Source organism: Cebidichthys violaceus, unplaced genomic scaffold (assembly GCF_023349555.1).
Source record: "Cebidichthys violaceus isolate CVI_PGR_0920_01 unplaced genomic scaffold, fCebVio1.0.p SCAF_5, whole genome shotgun sequence".
In the NCBI taxonomy this organism is placed as follows: Eukaryota; Metazoa; Chordata; class Actinopteri; order Perciformes; family Stichaeidae; genus Cebidichthys; species Cebidichthys violaceus.
In genome coordinates this window covers 14,117,156-14,140,474 of record NW_027176705.1, presented here as the reverse complement: position 1 = coordinate 14,140,474, position 23,319 = coordinate 14,117,156, and the positions used below count along the sequence as shown (strand labels likewise).

The 23,319-nt window shown below is 42.7% G+C and overlaps 1 protein-coding gene across 3 annotated transcripts in view; it reads right to left on the bottom strand.

Moving 5' to 3' along the window:
* pcdh17 (protocadherin 17) overlaps positions 1-12,007 on the bottom strand; it is a 52,441-nt gene extending 40,434 nt beyond the window's left edge. Inside the window, exons 1-2 of one of the 3 annotated variants that reach the window (XM_068730591.1) lie at positions 11,292-12,007; positions 7,671-10,454 (exon numbers count right to left, since the gene is read on the bottom strand). In XM_068730591.1, the coding sequence (XP_068586692.1) occupies positions 7,671-10,160 (2,490 nt within the window). In that variant the 5' untranslated portion in view covers positions 10,161-10,454; positions 11,292-12,007. Of the gene's footprint in view, positions 1-7,670; positions 10,528-11,291 lie in introns of those variants that run through there. The other 2 variants (XM_068730590.1, XM_068730592.1) reach the window with 2 other exon arrangements.
* Between the last annotated feature and the right edge of the window lie 11,312 nt (positions 12,008-23,319).

Genomic DNA, 23,319 nt, shown 5'->3' with positions numbered 1-23,319 from the left:
GAGATGACAAGACCAGAGAGAAAGAAAGGGAATCCGAAAATGGGAGAGAGTCAGAGCAAGAGCAGGAGGAAGCAAGGAAGAAAGCAAGCGAACAGTAGCTCTCTTTATTTTTTACTAAACAATGTTCAGAGCGATAGATAATGAAATACAGTATTTCAGTACCAAACAGAGGAAAAATCAATAAGGAATGGAGCAAACCAGCAATTGATCTGAATGCTAAAGGCCCCAAAAAGATTTCTCTCTAAGACATAAACCCAGCGAGGGGCCAATTGAGTACATCTGTGTAGTACAACAGAAAAAGATGCAATCGGCCAAATATACCATTTTCATTACGCCATCAGCACTCAGCGTCGCCAGTGCCGCTCCGAAGAGCAGACAAAGTCAAACGTTTGATGACAAATGTTGTGTGCCCGCCACTTAGTGGGCCTTTTGTTTAGGCAATAACATCGGAGAGTGCCGACTCATTCGCCTCCGTTGCCACAAACACATAACAGCCACTGCAGAACACAGTGGCTGTCAATTCCCCTCCGACACACACAGGGCTTTAGACACGGGAGTCCGATTTCAAACTGCTCTACAGATAGAAGCAGGAACAGTGGAGACAGTGGGATCTCTCCTATTAGAGCGGCAGATCTTGTCACACACACACACACACACACACACACAAACATACACAGACAGGATTACACTGTTTAGAAAAAATTATTCTCAAATTGCAAAGCAAACCGTTGTTTCCGGAATAGGCGACTGCAATGTATGGGGGACGAGAAGCCCGTTTAACAGCGGCTTTGTTTTGACATGTAGTTAGGTGAAATGAGAGAAAATGAGATGGTATTCATGGTATATCCCTCCAATCAATTAATCACATTACTGACGAAGCTGAAGAAGTGCTGAACTGTAGAAGGCAAGGACAAGGAGAGAGAGAGAGAGAGAGACTCGGGGAGAAAGGGATAAATCATTTCTCTTATACTAATGAGATAGAAGGTGAGAACAGATTCACATAACTCATTCTTTGAGCTGCGTGTTGCTTCTACTGCACATGCCTAGGGGGCACAGTGAAGGAAGATGTGGCAGAAATAAAAGCTCTCGCAGGTTGGACTGGCGCCAAGACACAGCAGAGCGAGTTCCAGTTTGTTTGACTTTGAAAGTGTTTGATTTACAGCAAGGAGACCCAGCTGCTGGCGCTTCAAAGAATACATCGCCATGCCATGTACGCCGATGTGTGCTGCGCATCGCAGTGCACATTACTGTGAGGTCACTACTATACACACACACACATTAATATATATACATATAATATATATATATATATATATATACACCCCCATCTATTGCTGCAGCTCCGGCACCCTGCTGCTCAAAATGTTAAGTCTAAAAGACCCCAGGAGGGATCTAACAGCCCTCAGGGGGCAGTCGGACCCCACAGGGAAGCCCATTCCAATCTGAGAGAACCAGCGAGACCGGTGCTTCAGAGCACAGCTGGAGCACAGGTGTGTGTGTGTGTGTGTGTGTGTGTGTGCGCGTGTACGTACATGCGCGCACACAGACATGGTAGCTGAATCATAAATTCCTCCACTGTGAAGGTTATGTTTTGTTCTCTTGTTTTTGTGACCTCTGTTGATGCTAGGTTGGCTCCTTGTGCCTGAGTTGTTTGAGCACAATGCCAGCAGCACCAAGGTAAATGCTTCAAAATGTACCGGGGGCATGCACAGAATCTTTTGGCACAAAAGTCTTTTTCCTCTACAAAAATGCTGTGTGTGTTGGAGGAATTTATATGAAACACAGTAAAAAGATTGGGTATACAATGCACAGATTCAACTAATGTAGGCGTGAACTTGAAATGCAACAGGAATATGGGCAACTAGCAGCATCAGCGGGGTCAAGAAAACAAGAAACACTGTCACACAGACAGACACGACGAACACAAATGACTGGCAAAGTACACAAGTCAGGCTCCCGAGAGCCATGTTAGAACACAATAGAAAAGTAATTACTAAGTCTGATAGGACTTGATCTGAAACCACTTTAAATGCCAGTCCGTCTACGGAAGCTAAAGAACGCCTAACAATGGCACTTGCTACTCAACAAAATGACATGACAGCGTGACATGATATTTTGAAGCTCTGGTGCCAGTGAATTATTGCAAGTTGTAATCGTCCACTTCCTAGCGATCACAGACAGACTCATGCACACACAAACGCACAATAACTCGAGAGCGAAGGTCCACTGACAATGTAGTATTGTGCCCATGTCGTCTCCAATAGGCTGCTTCTTATTGAATGAAGCAAATTGGTTTAATGTGTCCGGCCAATCTGGATAGTATCACAGAGGTCAACTTCTCATATCCTGTCTCTTTCACTACACTTGAAAGAAAAAAAAAAAAAAAAAAAAAAAAATCTCTTTGTTTCCCTGCATTGCCAGATCGGGAAGTCTGTTAAAATAATGAAATTATGCCACAGAGATAAGTGCTGTTCCCAAATGAATGCACAACAGCTGGCTGAAAGGACCTCCAGTAGCTGGGCAATAAGACCATTGTAATGTATACACACATGATTGCCTTCAGTTTATCAATCTATTCATTTATCTATATGGATTTTTTTGTAAGTTACAGGGGGAACTTGTGTTTAGTGGTGGGCATAGTCATGTTCATATATATATATATATATATATATATATATATATATATATATTTATATTTAATTATTTAGCAGGGTTAGTTTGATTTTTGAGAAGCTGCAATAAATAAAACATTCACTTCCACAGCTGCCCACGATCTCAAACACATTTCCCCGGTATTCGTAATATGTTTCTGCAAATGAACCATTACTTGTGTAAATCTTTGAAGAATTTCCAGCCTGGCTCCTTTTCATGTTTTTCATGGAAACAGTGACCAAAGAAAACATTAAAAGTGAGGGTAAAGATTACATATTAACATATCAGTGGGTTTTTATTCACACCAGAGAAGATTTCTACCGTTTTTCTTGAAAATGTCAATGTTAAGAGAGGAGAATGGTCTCCTTGACATTAGTACAGTCATCCCCACTTTCTCTCTCATGCATCATCAAAGTGCAAACAGACCCTGGAAAAGTACATGAATACTCAAATGCTGCTCATATTAGAAAGTAGATAGCTTCTGTTTCCCACTTACCCTGTGTGCCCCCCCCCCCCCCCCACCCATGTTCACAAATGTGTAGCGAGAGACCTCTGATGTTTATCGTGACATCTTCCGCTTCCCTCTGATTTGTTAAACGTTATGATTTATTAATGAAGGAGGATGCAAATATAGCTGCTGTTTTGTGCTGCGAGTTACACTTCTGCTACAGCTTGAAAACACAGTGACGCATCTGTACTGAAACAAAGCCCCTCTGCAAACTGAACTAGAGCCAACAGCAGCTAATAGAGGAAACATTCATTGACAAAATGTCTATATTTTGGTTGAATAGGGGTCACTTAATCTACTGTTCACCCCCAGTGCAACATTCTGTGGTCTGACTGCGCCTCCTCTCAGTGGTTTCTACCACATGAGCTTGCGGGAGATGAAGAATAAAACTGCCTATTAATAATTCAGACTTTCAGCATGTAGTGTTATGTACAGTAGCAACAGCTTTATTTGTGGAAATTTGAAGATACACCCTAAGGCAAGTCGATAATTCATTTTTTTTTTTTTTTTTATTATGTACTGGCATGCTCAACTAAAACAAACCTGTGCCCAGGAGAGCTCAACTGGGGGACAAAAGTACACAAACTACTAATGGCTACTTGAACCGTCTCTCATTCCTATAAATGACTGCTGAGACTGATTTTGCTGAGCTGCTCAATCCTGTGAGCGAGCGGGCTTCAGTGCATACAGGTTTACCAAACTCATTCGATAGAAAGCTCCAGAGGAAAGCAGTTATCTAAAGATGAAGGCAGAGGGAGAGAAATGAAATAAAGAGCGCTTTCCTATTCATTGCCTCAGTGGCCACTGAAGTGTGGGAGCAATTTCAATACAATATACAGCGGAGGCTTTGATAAGACTTGTCAGTGGAATCCTTAAAAACAACCCAAGCCCGGTTACATGTGCATCTGTGTGTGTGTGTGTGTGTGTGTGTGTGTGTGTGTGTGTGTGTGTCTTGGAGGAAGGGTGTTTCAAGGTTCGGACAAATGCAAGATTGTCCCGCTCATAAAAGAGAGGGGCTCTGTCACGGAGCCTGCCAGCTAAAGGCTTAAATCACATGCCTGGAATACACAATGACGTTACACCCCCACACACACACACACACACACACACACACACAATCTTCCTAAATTATGCAGAGTATGACCATTCCTGGAAGCACCCATTTTCAACATCTGCTCCAGCTACATTGTTGGCATGCACATGCTCAACCTAAACAGATCAAAAGGAGTGAACATTTTATCTCCCAGATTGTATACGCACCACTTAAATCATCAAGGTCACGCCTCTTAACTGCTTTTTTTATTCTCGGCATTCTTTAAATTCACTCAATATGATATGGCTGCCAGTCATTTTCAGAATGCCATCAAAGACCTTGGTTTGTTATCATTTTGTTACAACGACAAATCCGCCTTGATTTTCTGATTCATATGCAGAAAAACTGTGCGCGCGCATTCTATGTGTCATGCTTCAGTGATTGTCATTCAAAATCTTTCAAATGAAATAGTGTCATGCAGGCAAATCCAGAAACGTATTCTATATTCCACGCGATTGTCACGTATTCCTGTCTGACATTTTTCATTAGAGCAGCAGCAGCAGCAGCAGCAGCAGCAGCAGCAGCAGCAGCCTCCCTACCAAGTGACAATGTCAAGTCAGCAGAGACCAGAGCCCCTTTTCTCCTTGACACCCTCATCTCAATGCCACCCAACACAAGGCAGAATGCCGCCACCTAAAGGCAGCTTTTATAGCCTTTCCCCCCTTTGTCTCTGTACCACCTGCATCTTATTAACTCGGATGGTCTCCCACCGAGACAGGATTCGGTTTAATTAGAGTTTCGTGGTGAATCAAATTACCACACTCAAAACTTATCAAAACAAATCAATATGATAAATTATGGGCCATTTAAAAGTAATGACACCGGAGTCTTTGAATGTTTGGTAACAATGAGGGCAGCGTCTCGAGAAAAAAAAAAAAAAAAAAAAGGTGGGAAAGAAAGCGACAGAGAAACGTATGAACCAGTCGGTGGGCCACAGCCTGGTACAGCTGCTGGAGCTACACATAATGTGGGCCAAAAATCCTAAAACGTGTTGAAGACAGAGTGAGCGCAGGCTCGCTCTTTGGAGCAATTTACTGAAATCCCTTCTTCCTGAGCATTGAGGAATTTTGCAGCAGATTGGTTTTAACCCTGATTCCACACTAAGTAATTCCCTTCGCCAACGCCTTAAGCGGAATTAGGCGTCATTACGTATCATCCATCTCCTTATCCCAGGAATTCTCTTCAGAGATGAAATGAAGCTCACCACCGGGCCGGGTGCTAGCACGGTGGTGACAATGATAAGGCCAGCAGAGCTCTGCTGATATGTTCATATCATTCCCTTCTCCCAGCTCGAGACCAAGCCCAGACTGTCCGCCAGTGCACCACTATAAAACATCATTAGAGGCCAGCAGCAGTGTGCAGAGAGTCTGGGAGTTGCTACAGTAGCCCCACTAGATGCAGATGAAGACAGCAGCGCTAAGGTGCCCTTGTGAGACTGGCTGGGCAGGCGATATGCTCTCCCTCTTTATCCATCTCTTTATTTATTTTTCCTATTCAGCCTCTCCTCCTCGTGGCAACTGCAGTGACAGATGGGCTGAGAGGCCTCGGGATCGATGGATGGGGAATTCTGTCTTTGTTTCCTGACATTTTTCCCATAGCCACTCTCCTCTGACTCAGGTTACTTACTGTCGACACGAACAGAGAGGCAAAAGCATGGGAGGGAGGGGGGGGGTTCGGGAAAGTGATATGCCTCTGTTCAGATTCTGAGGAAACTTAATGCCTCAGGCCATCTCCCTCTACACAGGTTTCTGTTGAATAATACAATAGAGCACCCTGCACGCCTGATGCGTCAAGGGGTCCCTCTGTAAACAAGACACTAAGGGATGTGTTGTTGCTGCTCTTGCTTGTTTTCCCTTTGACAGTCTGATGTGTGTGTGTGTGGGGGGGGGGGGGTGGGGTGAAAAAAGTAAGTGCACAAAATGGATGTGCAACAGCCTCACCCAGCATAATTCATCGTCACTGCATTAGCAGGGAAGCAGCCTGCAGAATAGGCCCGCAATTAAATTGTCCCTCTGATTAGGAAGCCTTAACGGTCTTTGTTTTGACCCTTGCCCTTTGCAACTGGCTCATAATAATAGAAGCAGGGCTGAGACCGAGAGTGGGAACAACAGACAGTGGCCTTCCTCCCTGGTGGGAAGACGTCACTTCTGATCACAGTCATCGTCACATCCACGTCCAGCGCAAAGAGTGGGATAGAGATCACAGCAGAGAGCCTAATGGAGAGACTAATAGTCACGGTCCATTGGGATGTAACGGAAAGGAATGTCATTCTCCAATTGTGCTGAATAGTTAAAGACCATATGCAGAACCTAATGATAATTTTTTTTAAAAACATACTGTTTCATATTTCTAGCAAATACAGTTGGAACATATATTTTTGATATGTGAACAATAGGTAAACATCAGCTGCCCATTATCCCCAGTGTAACATACCACTGTCTTAAGCAGGCCTTAATCCTCGTCTGACACGACAGACTTTTAATGGGCTTAAGGCCAAAGACACAGAGAAGTTATCACGTTAGAGGCTTAGACACCCAAGTACTCCACACAAAGACACATAAAGTAGCTGTGAAAATAAGTACAATCTGCTAATCTCTGGGATTAAAAAAATCGCCAGAATTAACCACGAGGAGCTCTAGAATTCGATGATGAAATGAGTTTGAACGGTGGCTTCATACAGTAAACACGCATCTGTCACTGTTTGTGTGTGTGTGTGTGTGTGTTTATACTATACGAGTATGCCAGCAGGTCGTACTGCTGTTTCTATGAGGTCAACATGGGACCAACAACGTGGGAACATGTTTCATATTTGTTATTTTAATTAAAGGCCGTTTTAGGGAGGGGCATTTGAAATCAGCAGTAGCTATAAATGCTGTGAAACATTGCCTTGGATAATTGTTGTGCAAATCTATCTGAATATTGTATTAGTTCCTATCATATTAACATTAAATATAACTCACATATATAATTATGTGGGCTTTTTTTATGTAGTTTAAAATGGAATTGGTCTGAAAAAAACAACTTGTACCTGATTATAACTCAGCCACAGGCTAAACTCTTTATTCCACAAGACTGAAATGACAGTGATTGAGTGATTAATGAAAAATTTCTACATGAAAACGGATTTCAAAAGCCTGCCGTGACATATTTCAAGCACAACTGATTTGTGTCGATGTCACTGGCTCTGTTCTATGAGAGCACCAGAATGACGGTTTAATCCTTCTAATGCTCACCCCTCCCTCCCTTCTTTTTCCTCTATGCTCTTGGGCCTCTCTGCCTCTGCCTGTCCTTATCTTCTTTTTCTTTCATTTTACAAAACAGGGGGCAAATGTTGACATAGGAAATGGGATCTTTCTGAGGGTTGTGACGTGGAAATGGTGGCATAACGGTGAAGGAGAGGAGTGCAATTTATCTTACCTGTATGATGGACATGCGGTTAGTAGGTGTGTCTGTAGTGCTGGTGACTGGGCCTGTGAAGCTGGTGTGGCATCCCACGTGGCCTTGGGGCACGCTGAGGTTATTGGCAGTGGGCTTGAGGTACATAACCTCTGACCTTGGTGAGCTGAGTGGCAGGCGTGTCTGGTAGTCAAAGTACATGGGAGAGGTGGCCAAGGAAGGGCTGCTTACCACATTCATCACATTCATGGCATCCCGCTCCTCCACCTCGCTCTGCACCAGCATGATGTCGTTCTTGTTAATCTTCTTCTTCTTGCCTTTCCCGAGCTGAGGGTGCGAGTACTCTGCAATGCGACAATTGTAGGTACGGATCTCCTTGTTTTCTCGCTTGCACTTGATTGCTATGGTCACCATGGCTGCCAGAAGCATGATGGATATGATGCTTAGAGTTACAATAAGAGGAAGGGACATGTCCCAGTTCTGATTGTCCTTTGTGCGCGGCAGTCCGTCTGGAGGACGTCCGTTGGATGCCTTGATGATGAGCCTGGCGGCGGCAGTGAGCGTTGGCTTGCCATGGTCAGATACTCGGATGATCAGCTCCACAATGGGGTTCACATCGTCCCAGAATGGGTGGGCTGTTCGCACCTCCCCGGTCACTGGATCAATCTCAAAGAGGTGCTCCTCATTACCATCAGAGATCTCATATGTGAGCCTCCCACTCTCGCCATAGTCATTATCCACCGCCCTCACTGTGGTGACAATGTAGCCAACGCCAACGTTGCGCGGCACATGGATTTCAGCGGTGTCGTTTAGGAGCAGGGGCAGAACTATAACGGGGATGTTGTCATTGACATCCAGAACACTGATGCGTACTGTAGCATTGCTCTCCAGGTGTGGAGATCCTGCATCTCTAGCAAGAACCTTGAAGTCAAAATATTTGATTTGCTCATAGTTGAAAGATCTCACTGCATAGATGGCTCCATTTGCAGCATTGACATTAACGTAGGTGTTGACATCACCCCCACTCACATTGGAGTTGACTATGCTGTAGTACACTGTGCCGTTCTGGCCGAGGTCTGGGTCATGTGCCAGAACTGAACCGAGGTACTCTCCAGGGATGTTGTTCTCAGGTATTTGAAGAAGGTAAACGGACTTGGTAAAGCGAGGAACATTGTCATTCTCATCCAGAATCTTGACAGTGAAAGACTTTGTGGAGTTTAGAGGAGGAATGCCGTTGTCTTTGGCCACGATGGTGACATTGAACTCATCCTGCACCTCTCTGTCCAACGGTCTGTCTGTCACCACAGTATAGAAGTTATCATAATTCTCCTCAAGTTTAAAAGGGACATTACCCAGTACTCTGCACTGAAGCTGCCCATTCCTGCCTGAGTCCTTGTCTGTGACACGAACCAGAGCAATGACAGTGCCTGGAGGTGCTGCCTCGCTGATGGCTCCCTGTCTTACAGACACAAAGCCTATAGACGGCCAGTTATCATTCCTGTCCAGCACTTTAACAGTGACTTTACAATGGCCTGGGATTGGATTGGGACCTAGATCCTTAGCCTGGACGTCAATCTCAATAACTGGGCTCTCTTCGTAGTCAATTTCACCTTGAATCTTTATGACCCCTGTTCTGGAATCTATGGAAAAGAGCTCCCGGATTCTCTCTGGGGCATAGCCACTAAAAGAATAGACTACTTGTCCATTGTTGCCCTCATCAGGATCAGTGGCGTTTAAATCGATGAGCACTTTACCTGGAGGTGAATTTTCAGGAATTTCCACAATATAGGAGGGCTGATCAAACACAGGGCTGTTATCATTGGAATCAATAACTTTAACATTTATCTGCATGGTACCTGACCGAGGATATTCCCCCCCATCTGTGGCAGACAAAATAAGGGTGTGATGGTTTCTTTCTTCTCGGTCCAATGGCCGTTGAATAACTAATTCTGGGAATTTAGTCCCGTCCCCACGGGACTTTACCTCCAAGGAAAAGAGATTGTAGTCATCGCGTGTTATTTGATAGGTTTTCAGGCCATTCTCCCCTGCATCTGGGTCATGGGCGCTGGTCAGGGGAAAGCGTGTCCCTGGCACTGCATTTTCAGAAATGTCAATATCAATCTGGTCCGAGGGGAAGATCGGTGAGTTGTCGTTAATGTCCTGAATATCTATTTTGATCATGCAGATCTCCTTGTCATTGGCAAACACCTCCATGGAGAGCTGGCACTTGGGGTTTCTCTTACACAAGGTTTCCCTGTCGATGCGCTGCTTCGTGTACAGCAGTCCGCTTTGGGGGTCCACGTCGATGAGATGCGGAGCCGAGTTCTCCAGCACCCTGAAGTTGGCTTTCTTACCTCCCGGCCCAACCTGTTCGAGTCCGAGTCTGGCATCTTTGGCAATGTTCCCAATCACTGTCCCCGGACCCTGTTCCTCCGGGACAGAGTAATTCAAGTTTTTCAATGTCAGGGCTTGAGCCCATAACAGGAGGAAAAAGAAAATAGAAAGATACATCCCCACTCCGTAAAAGCTGCTATAATCTGTGTTGTGTTTACGCTTCCTTTGACCTGTTGATATTTTGTTCAAATTTGGTGTTTCTATTAATCAGGATCAAAAAAAGAGTTCTGTTCATCATGTGAGGCCTTGGCATTTGTCTTTGTGGATTGTCTTTGCTCTGTTTCTCTCTTCCAGCAATCTGTGGTGCTGAACACCTAATTTATATTCAGCTGAGCGCCCGGACTCATCTGAGCAATAAACGCGATCCAGTCTCCAAACAGAATAGTCATTGTAAGTGTTCAGTCATGCCACCTAAGAAGGAAAACAGAAAAAAATGTATATTTGTTATAATATATATATATGTGTCAATTAGTCACCCAAATAAAAACACACTAAAAAAAAAAAAAAAAAAAAAAGGTACACCAACCACACTGCCAGTGAGAAATCAGATCCACCGCTGTGCCAGAAATGAAACAGTGCTCATGTGTAATTCATCTCCACAATTATGGGGGAAGCTTGTCAATTAGTTAACCTTGGGAAGACACTCTGCGCGGCACAGATCAGGGAAATAATGATTCCCCTTGTAGATTATCTACACCATGTATCATTATAGACAGGATGCAGTTTTAAAAATCTATCTCTGATGTGCAATGCTCGACCTGACCCTGGCTTGATTACGGCACGTTGAGAGAATGCCGACTGGAAATGTAATAGGGCAACTTTAACAGTGTGGTCACACTGCAGGCGTACAGCTGAAGACGGCCTATCGCGGCGGCTATTTGAATAAGTGTGTATAAAATGAGCCTCTTACACGCATTAACAAATCCGCATAATCCGGATATTTACAATGAGCCTTGAAAAAAAAAAAAAAAAAAAAAAAAAATCGTAAATGAGCTGCCAGCATCTCAGCAAAGCCGTGTAATTCTCGCCACTGATGCCCTCCGTGTCTCTCTCTCTCTCTCTCTCTCTCTCTCTCGCTCTCTCTCTCTGCAAGATTCAACGGTCCTTGGAAGAAGCTGTTGCTTCCGCATGCACAGGGATGTGAAATAACAACCGTTTGGAAATGAGCAACAGACGGAGGGGGCATCGAGTGAAGAATCACACAACACAAGAGACATAAAGAACGTAAAGGACAAAACGAAAACTTACCAAAAGAAACTGCCGCATGTCAAATAGTCCAAAAAAAAAAGAAGGAAAAAAGATATGACGTTAACTGTCAAAACCAAAAACAGTCAGTTGCAGCCGGGCTCAGGCAGAGTTTCATCCCGTATAACCACTTCAGTGCGGCTGGCCGCCCGTTTCCTCTTTCCCTTCGCCGTGCAGGAAGAAAAAGCGACGAGCCTCCGCTGCTGCACGCACAGGCTACAGTGCGGCGCAGTGGAAATAAAAAAAAGTGCTCCAGAAAAGTATGACTGTAATGTCAATGAGCTGAAGTCCTCTCCGCTGTCTGATTAGGATGCAGCGGCTCCCCTTCTTCCTGCAGTGAGTCACCGTTCTTTAGGAAAGGAAAACTGAACTCTATGAGGAGAAGAAGACGAAGAAGAAGGAAACAAAAAAAAAATCCAGATGTGCAGAAAGGTAGATCCAAAGTGGATATTTTAAAAAGGCGGACAGTGTTTTTCTACCCAGTCCCGAAACACCGCTGAGTGACTGACTCCCGTAGTGGCATTTTGTCCTTGTCCGCCGTCCCCCAGTCAAAGTCCTCACGGAGAGACAGCTGCTGAGGAGGTGGTCAGCAACAGCCCCGCATTCAGGCACGAGTCTGTCTGTAGCTGTCAGAATAAAAACGGTGATTTTCTTCAATATATACGCACAGTCGTTATTTAGTATTCCCTGCACGTAACACAGCCCTAAGCACACAGAACGCTTCCTCTCACTGACTGAAGTCCGGACACCGCATGGTGCATTAAACATTGTCGCTGCTCCTCTGGCAGCCAATGGATTTGAAGAGGTGGGATGAGAAGGAGGGATTCAAAAGCCGCTTCGGGTACAGACTACAAATGATTGGTGGCTCGCAGTTCACCGGTGGTGCATCTGTGTTTTTTCAAATATCACACTTCGTCGTTGTTTACAATAAAGGGAAACCGTGCGTTGGGCAGCTTTGTGACAGACTTACAGGAGGCCAGGCTGAAGCCGTTTGAAATGTCGGTTAGCTCATTTATCCCAAACGGACAGCACGGTTTGAATTCAACGGGAATGAATTCTATTCGGTTAAGCGAAATAAAGGTGTGCGTTCTCAACCTTTTGATTCTGGACTTCATTCAACTGTGTTCAGAGCAGAGACGGTACTTTGAGTCAAATGTAAAAGAGGAGCACATATACAACATTGTTCCTATATGTAATTGTAGGTAATTAAGATTATTAATGTATGATTGTGACTGTGTATGCGCCGCACCTCACCCCAGTTTTTAGTGTTATTCTTCATTTAGAAGGTGTTTGGCATCTACTTTAGAGGCTTGTGTTTGAACTAACGGTTCATAGTAAAACAGTAAGTCCCTGTACCATACAACTGTCCCGCATCATTATGTTGTTAATTAGATATTAGATATCTGGGACATTATGATGGAAGCTAATGCAAGTTCTAGAGTAAATGATTGATTCAAAGTGACGATATCACTCATAGAAGTTTTCACTAATATACTTTCACAATTATAGCTTTAAAAAACTTAATTTCATGTTGTCTCACATAGTTCTCGTTCTAAAATAAACTCGTTCAAGTTTTTTTTATCCAGCACTGGAAGTAGAGCTGAAATGAATAGTTGATTGACAGAAAAGTACTTGGCAATCATTTTGATAATCAATTAATTCAAATTTTTCAAGCAAAAAAGACAAACATTACCGATTTAGCTTCACATTCATGTGAGGATTTGAAGCTTTTCTTTGTCCTATGTTTTGAAAAATTAAACATATTTTTGTTTTCAACTGTTTGTCTGACAAATCAAGGACTTTGAGGAGGTCATCTTGGATTTAAGAAACTGTAATGAGCATTTTAAAACCACACAATTAACAGAGAATACGTTCAACAGATTATTATATTTAAAAAAGAATCATTAACCACATAGGAACACACATGATAGGTTGCCAATGCATCAGGGTGCAAACAGTAATGAAAGCTTTCTTATCCTCGTGCTGTGTTACAATATTGAGAATCACTGAGGCACCATGCCACCCGTACTTGAATCATTTAGCAAAATAAATCATAACTCATACTGCCAGATGACGGCCCTGAGGACTTTTAGTCGTCTTTTGACTTGACTGTTGTCATAGGGTTTTGTCAGAGTTTAACGATGCCCTTCATTTGGTATTGCTATTTCAACATGTCAGCTTTGTGCGGTACAATCGTGTAGTCTACCCATGTATAAACATCGGTCCCAACCTCTTTGACTTTCCCTCTGACCTTTATCTCTGACAGGAGGGAATGACACGAGTGTCAGAACCATTCGTTAGTCAGGAGGCGACCGAAGCTCATTATTAAACAGCAGGTTTGATGTACAATGTCAAGATGATGATAACTGATGAAGGTAAATGTCACATCACTGTCTCTATCTGCATACAGTGTGTGTGTGTGTGTGTGTGTGTGTGTGTGTGTGTGTGTGTGTGTGTGTGTGTGTGTGTGTGTGTGTCATCTCGTCTCGGTGTGTGTATATAGTGTGCATATTTTCTTCATTAAGTGAACCTTCCTCTGAAGTCTTCAGGTCATGTAGGTGTTTCATGACTTATAGAGCCTGAGACAAAATGCTGAGTAGCAATGAGTCCGGTGTTTAAAAGAATATGTGATTATGTGTCAAAAAGAATAAAATTTGCTCTCGATTGAAGTTGAATTATCTATTATCCTCAAAACCACATTGTTCCCACCACGTTGTTTTATCATTTGCCCAAATAACATGTTTGCTCTTTTTCCTCGCCAACTACACAGTTGCTACACACTGCGCTTAAACAATGCCTGCAAAACCACCTGCCTTGATGAAATGTCACCAGTGCTGCCAGAGATAAACCCAGCCATTAGCAGCTTTCTTCATTAGCCCAATTAAAAGGCCCTCAGGAAATGCACAGACAGAAAGCGTATTTGGAATGGGCTGCTGGTGAACAGTTGCATTAAAACCCGATTTCGTAAATTAAATTTCAATCTAATGGCAATGGCCTTTCTTCAGGTGGTAATAAGAGAGAGGAGGCCTCTTCCTGCCTACGCTATTTAACCCATTTTTTAATTCTCTTTTCCTCTCTTTCCTACACTCAGATTTCACTTCTTCCCTCGAGCAATAAAAATGTGTTACACTGTTAGATGAAATTTAAGCCATGAAGACGGACTGCGTGGAGTCTGACGGTGAGCTTTTTCTCGGGGAAAAAAATAAATAAGAAATCCGTTTTGACTTTTTACACATGGAGAGTTATATTCCGGCAGCAAACTGTCACTTCCTTCACAGATACTTTTTACCTGCCTGTTGTTTGTCTCCCACATACATTTTTTCTATGTCGCCATTTGAATCTGTGCCTCTGTTCTTCTTCACACTGTTCAACTCTTCGCTGTGTTGGGGGGAGGGAGAGGGGGAGTAGCACCTTATTGTTTACCTCACTTTGCTGTGGTTCAGCAGTAGAGAAAACACAGTTTGAGTAACTCTTTGTCTTTGTCTATAATAGTATGAAAGCTGAGACAGCAGCACTGATGATATTTTTAAGTAGATGTGTCTCTGTCATTCTTCAAAGGCATAAGCCCTCTGTACTGTTCATTAGTTACAGCATGCATGTATAATGCCATCTGACTGCATTAAGCTATTAATATTAATGCTCGTTCCTACAGGTGACCCGCATATGACACGCTTTACTGGAAGTTAGTTTAACCCACATTTGACCTTTTATACTCTGTATTACTGCAGGATAATCCTTGGGTGTCTGAAAGAGATGGTTGAAGATGTAGTTCCTTCCTATTTAATGCCAAACCATAGAACTAAACCAAATTGCAAAAAAATTGACTTGCAGTTTTATTTCAGTTTCCTATTTTACACTCTGTTGCTTGATTTCAGAGTTTCTTCTATGTTTTTTCCCTGTCTTTCTCTCTTTTACTCTTTTTGCGGTAGTAAATAAAGGTTTTGTTATGCTTCAAATGAGCTGTCTTGTCCACATGCATCTAAAGGCTACACTTAGTTGGGTGCCATCTCTGTCTGTCTGCCATCACGCATGAATATTAAAATGTGGATAATGGCGCACACTTGCTGCTCTTCTCCAAGGCGTTCATGGTGTTGCGTTCAATTGTACACAAGGAAAAGCCACAGAAGTGGTTGCGGAAAGCATTAAAAAAAGAGAGCTTGAGACAAAAGCACTTTGTTTGAGACCTTAAATCTTTATGAACGTCATTTACACATTTATAGAAATGGTCACTCCTGTTCATAAAATCAGAGTAGTGTCTGAAAGTCAAGAGGACGGTTGGTAAGTCAAGTCAGATGTGGATGCATTGATCCATTCAGATGGACCGCCAAGGCTGGTTTAACGCAGTTCATTATGTTGGTCTGAAAGAGGTATAATAGTGGTAAGTACTGATGAGCACGGACACGGTTTACAGTTTGAGCCATGGGAATCTATTTATACGTCCACTAGGCATCTTCTCTTTCTTTCTTTTCTTCCAGCTCTGTCTTTGAAACAGAGCAGCCGAAATCCCTGACCCGGCTTAGCATCGTCATCAAGCCTCAAGACAAAAACAATGGTTTATTCAAAGGAGTTGACTAAATGTTACCCTGCTTGTACAGCGATTGTGTGCATGTCGGCACACTTTGTGTCCTTTAAACTGTGTCTATATGTTGATTTCTGATTTATCTTTACATAGGCTGCCGCTAATGAAGGCTTCTTTATTACGGAGCCGATTGGACAGGATGAATGTATTTAATGGTCGAGCACAACCCAGATCTGTTAGTGTGCACGTTCCAAGATATATTTCCTGATCACTGCTCTCTGTGTAACTGATTGTGCCTCGGGACAATCCTCACTGTTGGACTGTGAGCTGTAATGGACGTTAGCAGGTGGAGCGGCTGCTTTGTAGCGAAACTAAGATTCATTTTCATCAGGCGTGTCTTTTCACAAGCAAACTGCCGGACGACCTGTACTTCTACACTGACGCCTTAAATTAAGTCGATGAGTCAAATGCATACATTAATGCTCTTAGTGGAATAACACTATTCTCCCTGGAAAGATCATGAGTGAGAGATGAATTGTAATCATCTTCTATTGCCTTATTAGCATCGCCAAGTGCTCCTAAAGAGCCAAATCACATTTGGCTGGCTGAGTCTGGACATGGAAAATACGTGCAGAAATGAGAGTCATGATCATGGTTGTGCCTACGGTATGTCTTATATTCACCCACAGCTCCGTTTGACATAGGTAGGCTTCTAAATGTTAGCCTAACATCAAATGATACACCAACACACATAACACCATTTTGAATCGCCATCCGATGGGTTAAAAATGTCCATCAACCGTCTGTTCTCTTCTGGATCGCTTCAGTCAAAAACACTCAGACACTTTAAAAGTGTCTATCTCTCTTATCTTATCTTATCTCTTGGGTTTTCAACAACATTTCCTTACTTGATCAGATGATGCAGAAAGTTTCAAAACAATTTACTTGTCATACAACAGATTCCTGTAGAAGAAATCAAGCTGGGCAGTCATTGGTATTGGTGACAGCCTCTTACATCTTCCCCTGCAATGCTTTTGTTTTGCTTATTTGTATTAGAGAGATTAATTAAAAGGAACAACAAACCAAGGTGTTTATTAGACAGCATAAAGGGTGTACCAAAGTAACAGAGAAGGCCCCGTGAGAAAAAAAAATAAGCAGACAATAGCTTTTCATCAACACTTATTAACAAGATATGATTCCTTTATTTTCCAGGCCTAGCAATGTAAGACTACGCAGTCTAATAAAGGTTAATTTTTCCATGTTCATTTACAAATTTGAGTTATGCAAATGAAGGAATTGTCTTGCACAATTGCTAGAGAATGCCAATAAGGATGATAGTGATATTAACATGCTTGATTCAAATCTTTGCACTCATTGGTCCATTGGACAAAAGCGCCTGACAAATAACAACGTGTGAAATGCTCAGGTGTCTTAAGAGGGTCCTTTGCCGTCAATGTAGACACACGGAAGTCACGCCCAAAAGCGATAGCGACACCGTCGCGGTGTGCAAGCGTTTCCAGGGCGTGTTTTAGGTGTGTGTAAGGCGACACGGAGAACTATTTGTTCAAAACAACAACGGTGCCCACTGCAAGGTTAACATATGCTGCAAAAGCATCAGCTATATCACAGTTGGAGAGTATTTCTTTATTGAAAGAAGAGCAAATAGCTGTCCTGCAGGCTTTTATCAATGGAATAGATGTTTTCGCTCTTCTCCCGACTGGCTTCGGCAAGGGATTGATTGACAGATGGTTCATCCAATCACCTGCTGGGTAGTTGTTGTTTTTTAAAGTGCCTGCCCTTTTCTAAATAGTTTCTCATGACAGACGGTTCTGTGTAACAATCCATTTGGCGGGTCAGGTTACAGAGTGATGAGAGCCTGTGGGAAGAAAGTGTTCTGGTGTCTGGTTGTTTTGGCGTACTATAGGTTGTGTAGCGCCCAAGAGGGGGGAAGATGAAACTGGTTGTGTCCTGGGTGCGAGGGTCCCGCAGTGATGTTTCCTGACGCTCGAGGTGTAGAAGTCCTGGATGGAGGGCAGGCTCGCACCAATGATTTTCTCAGTTGTACTGTCAGTTGTTGGTGTAGAGGGAGAAGATCAGTGAGGAGATCACATCTCCCTGCGAGGCGCCAGCGCAGATGGTCCGGGATGTGATTTTCGCCAGCCTCATCTGCTTTTACTGGCTTCACGAGATGTTCAGACTGATGGAATACATTTTGTTTAGGTTTTGGGACCCTTTAGGGTCAGGGTAGTAAGTTTTATGCTGAACTGAAGCACTATTCTATTGACTCTCCTTTTATTTCTGCAAATATCAGCCAAAAAAAAAAAAAAAATGTACCATGTTTGTATGTTATTTCATCACATTCTCACGCCCAACTCATCAAATACCGAAACTTGGTCAGTGGCCCAAAGCTTCCAAGTATGATGCTGTAGGTACCCTTCTAGCGCCAGTTAGACTGCAAGCCAGTTTCCAGTTGTTACACACATGGTGTCTTTTTAAATAAACTTCAGTCCTCACAGGAAGCTTAGTTTAGGCAACAAAGCCACTTAGTCAGGTTTAGAAAAGAGCGTGGTTGACGTGACTGACGATTTACGTCACTATCGAGTGACTAACGACTTGGTGACAAACAAGTCACGTGACAAGGGACTCAATTGAGTCACGTGAGGGAGTGACACTGGGTTGCTTGTTTTGGATGTTCTCCTGTTGTTTCCAAAATTCTTTTTACTTTTCAAAAAAAAAGATGTATTCCTTTCTGCTTTTATGAATGTGCCGTCAACAAAAGAGAGAAAAGCCACTGTGTGACACTGAAGCCGCTGAATGGGATGATGTGCAATATGACGTGTGTGCAGGAGTCTATGCTAAAAGGTTGCTTTATATTAACACAAATTAGGAGAAGTTCAACAAAAGAAAATTTGGAGCTGAAATAAATCTAGCAATGATACCCACAGCCTCCCAGTGAACTGCTACCTTGTCCCGCAGCATACAGACAATGACTGGCAATCATCTTCTCAATCTGGAACCCACCATCTACTCTGGTAAGCACGGGGATGAGCAAGAACAATAAAATCATAATGTTCAGGGTATCCAGCAAAGGTCACCACAATGACACAAAAAACCCACTCATGAAGTTGGGTGCTTTTCTGCTCTGAGTTTATTTATTTTTTAACTCAAGGCGGTCATAGCACTCCTGCAAACTCCTGGTAACAAACGCATAAGCAGGGTGCAAAACGCTGTACTCTCCTTGACCAAAATTACAAAAAGTCACCTCAGGCTTCTAAACCGTGCTGATCAGGACCTTATGCTCTGTTAGGATACAATGATGCATGACTGTTTGCAATTTCACTGACTGTGTAGGTGATCTGCACCTACACCGCAAACTCAACTGAATTTGTAGAACTTGACTGACAAATTGTACAAAAACAATATGCTGAATGTCTTGATACAGCACTTTAATAAACCTGCTACTGCTGAGGAACACTGCCTTGTGAAAAGAGAAGGAAGTTCCCTTTTTACATTTCAAGATGCAACACAAAGTTATCTCAAGCTTAAAGCACCACCTAACCACCACATCTAACCCAATACAGTATTAACCAGACTCTTGCAGGGAGATGAATGAAATATGTATTTATTTAACTTTTTTGGAATGTCACTGGATAATGTCTATGCTGTACAAACACATGTCAAAATGTGTTCTTTGGTTCCATCTTATTCATTCATTTATATCCTAAAAGGCAGAAAGAAGAACATGGACTACATTACATTAAAATAGGTCAAAGTGATTTTCTACAGAGGAGATAGAATCATATGGGTCACTGCATTATTTCTGGAAATTCAGAAAGAACAAGTGTTGTAGGATTGTTGAAAATTACCAACCAATTTTATATAGGTGACCTAGTAGAGTGTCTATATTTGTCTTGAATTGGGCGTACTGTATGCAGGGAGTGGATTTGTCCCTCTCTCCTTCTTTTTCACATCTCATCTCACTTTATCTGGACTTTATCGTCTTTGCTCTCTCTCTCTACAGGGCTGTCTGTCTGTGTTAGCTGCCCATGGCTGTCAAGGCTACTACAAAACCACTATGAATTTGCATTTCGAAAGCCATTCACTTGTGTCATGTTTCCACATAATATCTCAAGGTCTTATTTTAGAGAGTTGGGTATAATGATTCTCAATCATGCCTGATTTCAAACAAATATTGGCTTAGAAATACTCCCTAAATGAACTCTTAATTTTGCTTTTCAACTCAAAAACATTTCTGAGAAGCGTTGTCATTTTGATTCCAAGGGGCTGGGGATTAGATAAACAGGACTTGAGATTTCCTCTTTGGTGTTTGGCTTGACTTGGACTCAACTAGGCCAGCTCAGTTTGTCTTGTCTAAGGCGATTTTGACTTTGGGGATGGTCACAGTCTCACCCTCCGTAGCTGAGCATCCCTGTCTCTTCGTCTTTATCTCTCTCCCAGCTGCTATCTCCTTCTTTCTGTGTGCGCACGCTACAAACCACTCCTCCTCCTTTTATCCTCCTCGTCTCCTTCCCTCTCGGTGCCCTCTGTCTCAGTCACCCTGTAGCGAACAGGTGTATCTGTCTCTCTCCTGATGAGTTTATTACTCCGAAGTGTCTCCATAGTCCCCGTGGACCCCCTGCCTCCTAATACGCTTAGCCCTCACAGCTTATGTCACCCAGAGTGGGTGGTCTGATAACGCTCCACTTGATCAAGCCATCCACATCAGGGTCCATCTGGTCCACAGTCACTTCGGTCAGCTTGTATGTCAGGGAGTAGACGCATATCCACACAGAGTAACCTTCCCCCACCCATTAAAGGTGATGGGAGTGACACTGCACTGTGGTGCCACGGTGACCAGCTTTCCAGACCTGGGGAACATTTCTAGGCAGCTTTCTTTCTTTCTTTTTTTCCCCCTCAGTGAACAGGTATGGAGATTAATGCAGAGAGACTCAGCTTGGTTCCTTCAACACATCAAACTGCCTGGCTCTCATGAAGAATCAGGCGGTTCATTATGGACAGCGGGTAAAGGGCTGAATTCTCAGTTCATGCTCAAAAAGTATATAGCCAGGTATATACACCCAAGGTTGAAACGAATAAAGCTTTAATACTTCAACTGCAAATGTCCTCTCAATAAAAAACAAAGCACGGTAGAAGGATAAGGTAATGATTTTAAAAGCAATGACTTTTTTCAGCTTTTCAAATCAGTACCCACTGATATACTATCCCCTTTTAAATTAATATCGCAAACTGGTTAGCGCACAGTTGTTATTGACATCTCCAGCAAATATGGAGCAACATAAGAGATGTATTTGGAGTCGTGTGTGATGCCACCTGATGAAGAGAGTTCCAATACTTTCCTTTTAGCTCTGTTTTTGTTCGCCACCAATTCTCGGGGGGAAATACTTCTCTCTCCAGCTGCAAAGTATTCCACGATGTTTAAGTTTACGAACCAAAGCTGGTGAGAGGGACAGGAGTAAACAGAAACGAGGGACGTTGAGGGCCTGTAAACCAGAGATTATGTTGAAAGATGATGAAATTCTCCATTGAGCAGAGAAGAACTGTGGGTTAACCTCTACAAGCGACCTGCTTTCATATTACACATAGTCATTTCATCCATTGTTAATATAAAAATATTGATTATAGCAGCTTAAAGCCATACAATGTATCCCATGGTATGTAGTACAGTCACAGCATCATGACAATACAACTGATGGAAAAATAGGTACTTTAGATTGAAGCAAAAAAAGCACACACTACTCTGATACACAGATCAGGATCACATGTCACGAGACGCAATCACGATGACTCAAGGTTCACAATGTTGTTTCACTGGCAGAGTGAAATGCTGGACTGTATCTTCTTCTTTTCATTCATAATACTACCCTCCACTGTTTATTATTCACTCTACAGTATATCACAGTGCAGTATATAAATAACAGCAAGCTAACACATGTTGTGAGCAATCCATGGTGGCTCTGTGCTCTGATCCTGGGCAGCACAGGCGAAACAGGAGGTAAATGTTTTGCTTGCCATCAACGGAGGAATTATCCCACCCTCCATCTGCCTTGTTTTCTTCGCTCTCTCTCTCTCTCTCTCTCTCTCTCTCTCTGGTATTTTTGTCCCCTATCTGTTACTTGCAAATACCTGCGCATCCCCCCCCCCCCCCCCCCCCCCCCACAACCCCAGCCCCTACTTCCCACCAGGAGATATCAAAGGATTTGAAAGCAAGACAAAGACTCCAACCCATTCCCCATAGAGCGGTGCGGTGCCTGCGCTTAGATGTGCATTGTGCTGAAGTGAGAGTGCAGCACCTGACTCCCTCAGAGCGGCTGCAAGTCTTTGTAGAGTCTCAAGGCCTTGAAGTATGCATATGGGTGTGTTCATCATCAGTAGATGTACACAACAGCAGGAGACAGCCTTCTGACTCTATGAAGTGCCTACAGGTGTTACTCACTATGATGTTTCACATGCAAAATGACAGGAGCTATGGTACTTACATCCAGTACATTTCCCACAAGCATCAGAGTTATTTACGGTGTGTTATTTGTTAGAGCCAAAGCTGCTTTGCACTCTTATAAGATGAATGGGCTGAGAAGTAATAGCTTACTTACAGTGAAATGTTGTAGTCAATTTGTACTGTTCCCATTATCCATTCTCAGTGTTTTTTTGGGGTCCTTTTTGCATTCCCACAGTCCTCATCAATTGTAAAGAAAAAAAGTGCTCTCTACACTTTACAATATACTTTAATGTCTGGTTGTCCATGGCAACCACACACACTAATGTTTTGTTCTCCTTCTGTGGTAACGGAATATGCACCAAGCTTATACTAAACGGGTCCTTTGAAAGGTCTTCTTCTTTCTTTTACCGCAGGAGATTCATCGAAGACATCGTAAAAGAATATTTTTAATTGTGTTCAACCTTAAATGGTTCAAGCATTGAAAAAAAGAACATCCGTCTGCTGATAGGAATGGTGTGGGAAACACATTAGCACCATCTAGTGGTGAGTTTAGAAGAGCCTTTCTGTCCCATTATGTGATCTCACATGTTTTGTTTTTTTTGCAGTTTTTATTAGCAAAATATTTGTGGCCTCAAAAACACTTGAGTTTGCATGACAACATGCTTTACATGAATAAAGAATATACAGTACTGTATGTGTATAACATATACTGTATGGATGTTGGAATTAATTCAAATGAATTATCTATCTATCTATCTATCTATCTATCTATCTATCTATCTATCTATCTATCTATCTATCTATCTATCTATCTGTTTACTTTCTGGGAAATGCAGTGAATTATACTGAAACACTGTCGTCATGCCTTGCAGATCAAGTGCTCTGATTACAAGAAATCTCAAACCAGAGCTAATTATCAGATAATAAAGAATCCTGAATGTCAAGTAAATTATGAATTCACTTCCCGCATGTTCATGTAATTATCTCCAAATGTGTCCTTTTTCAAAATCCCCCTTTTACCTGTTTGAAAGTGCCAGTGATTCATGTTATATATA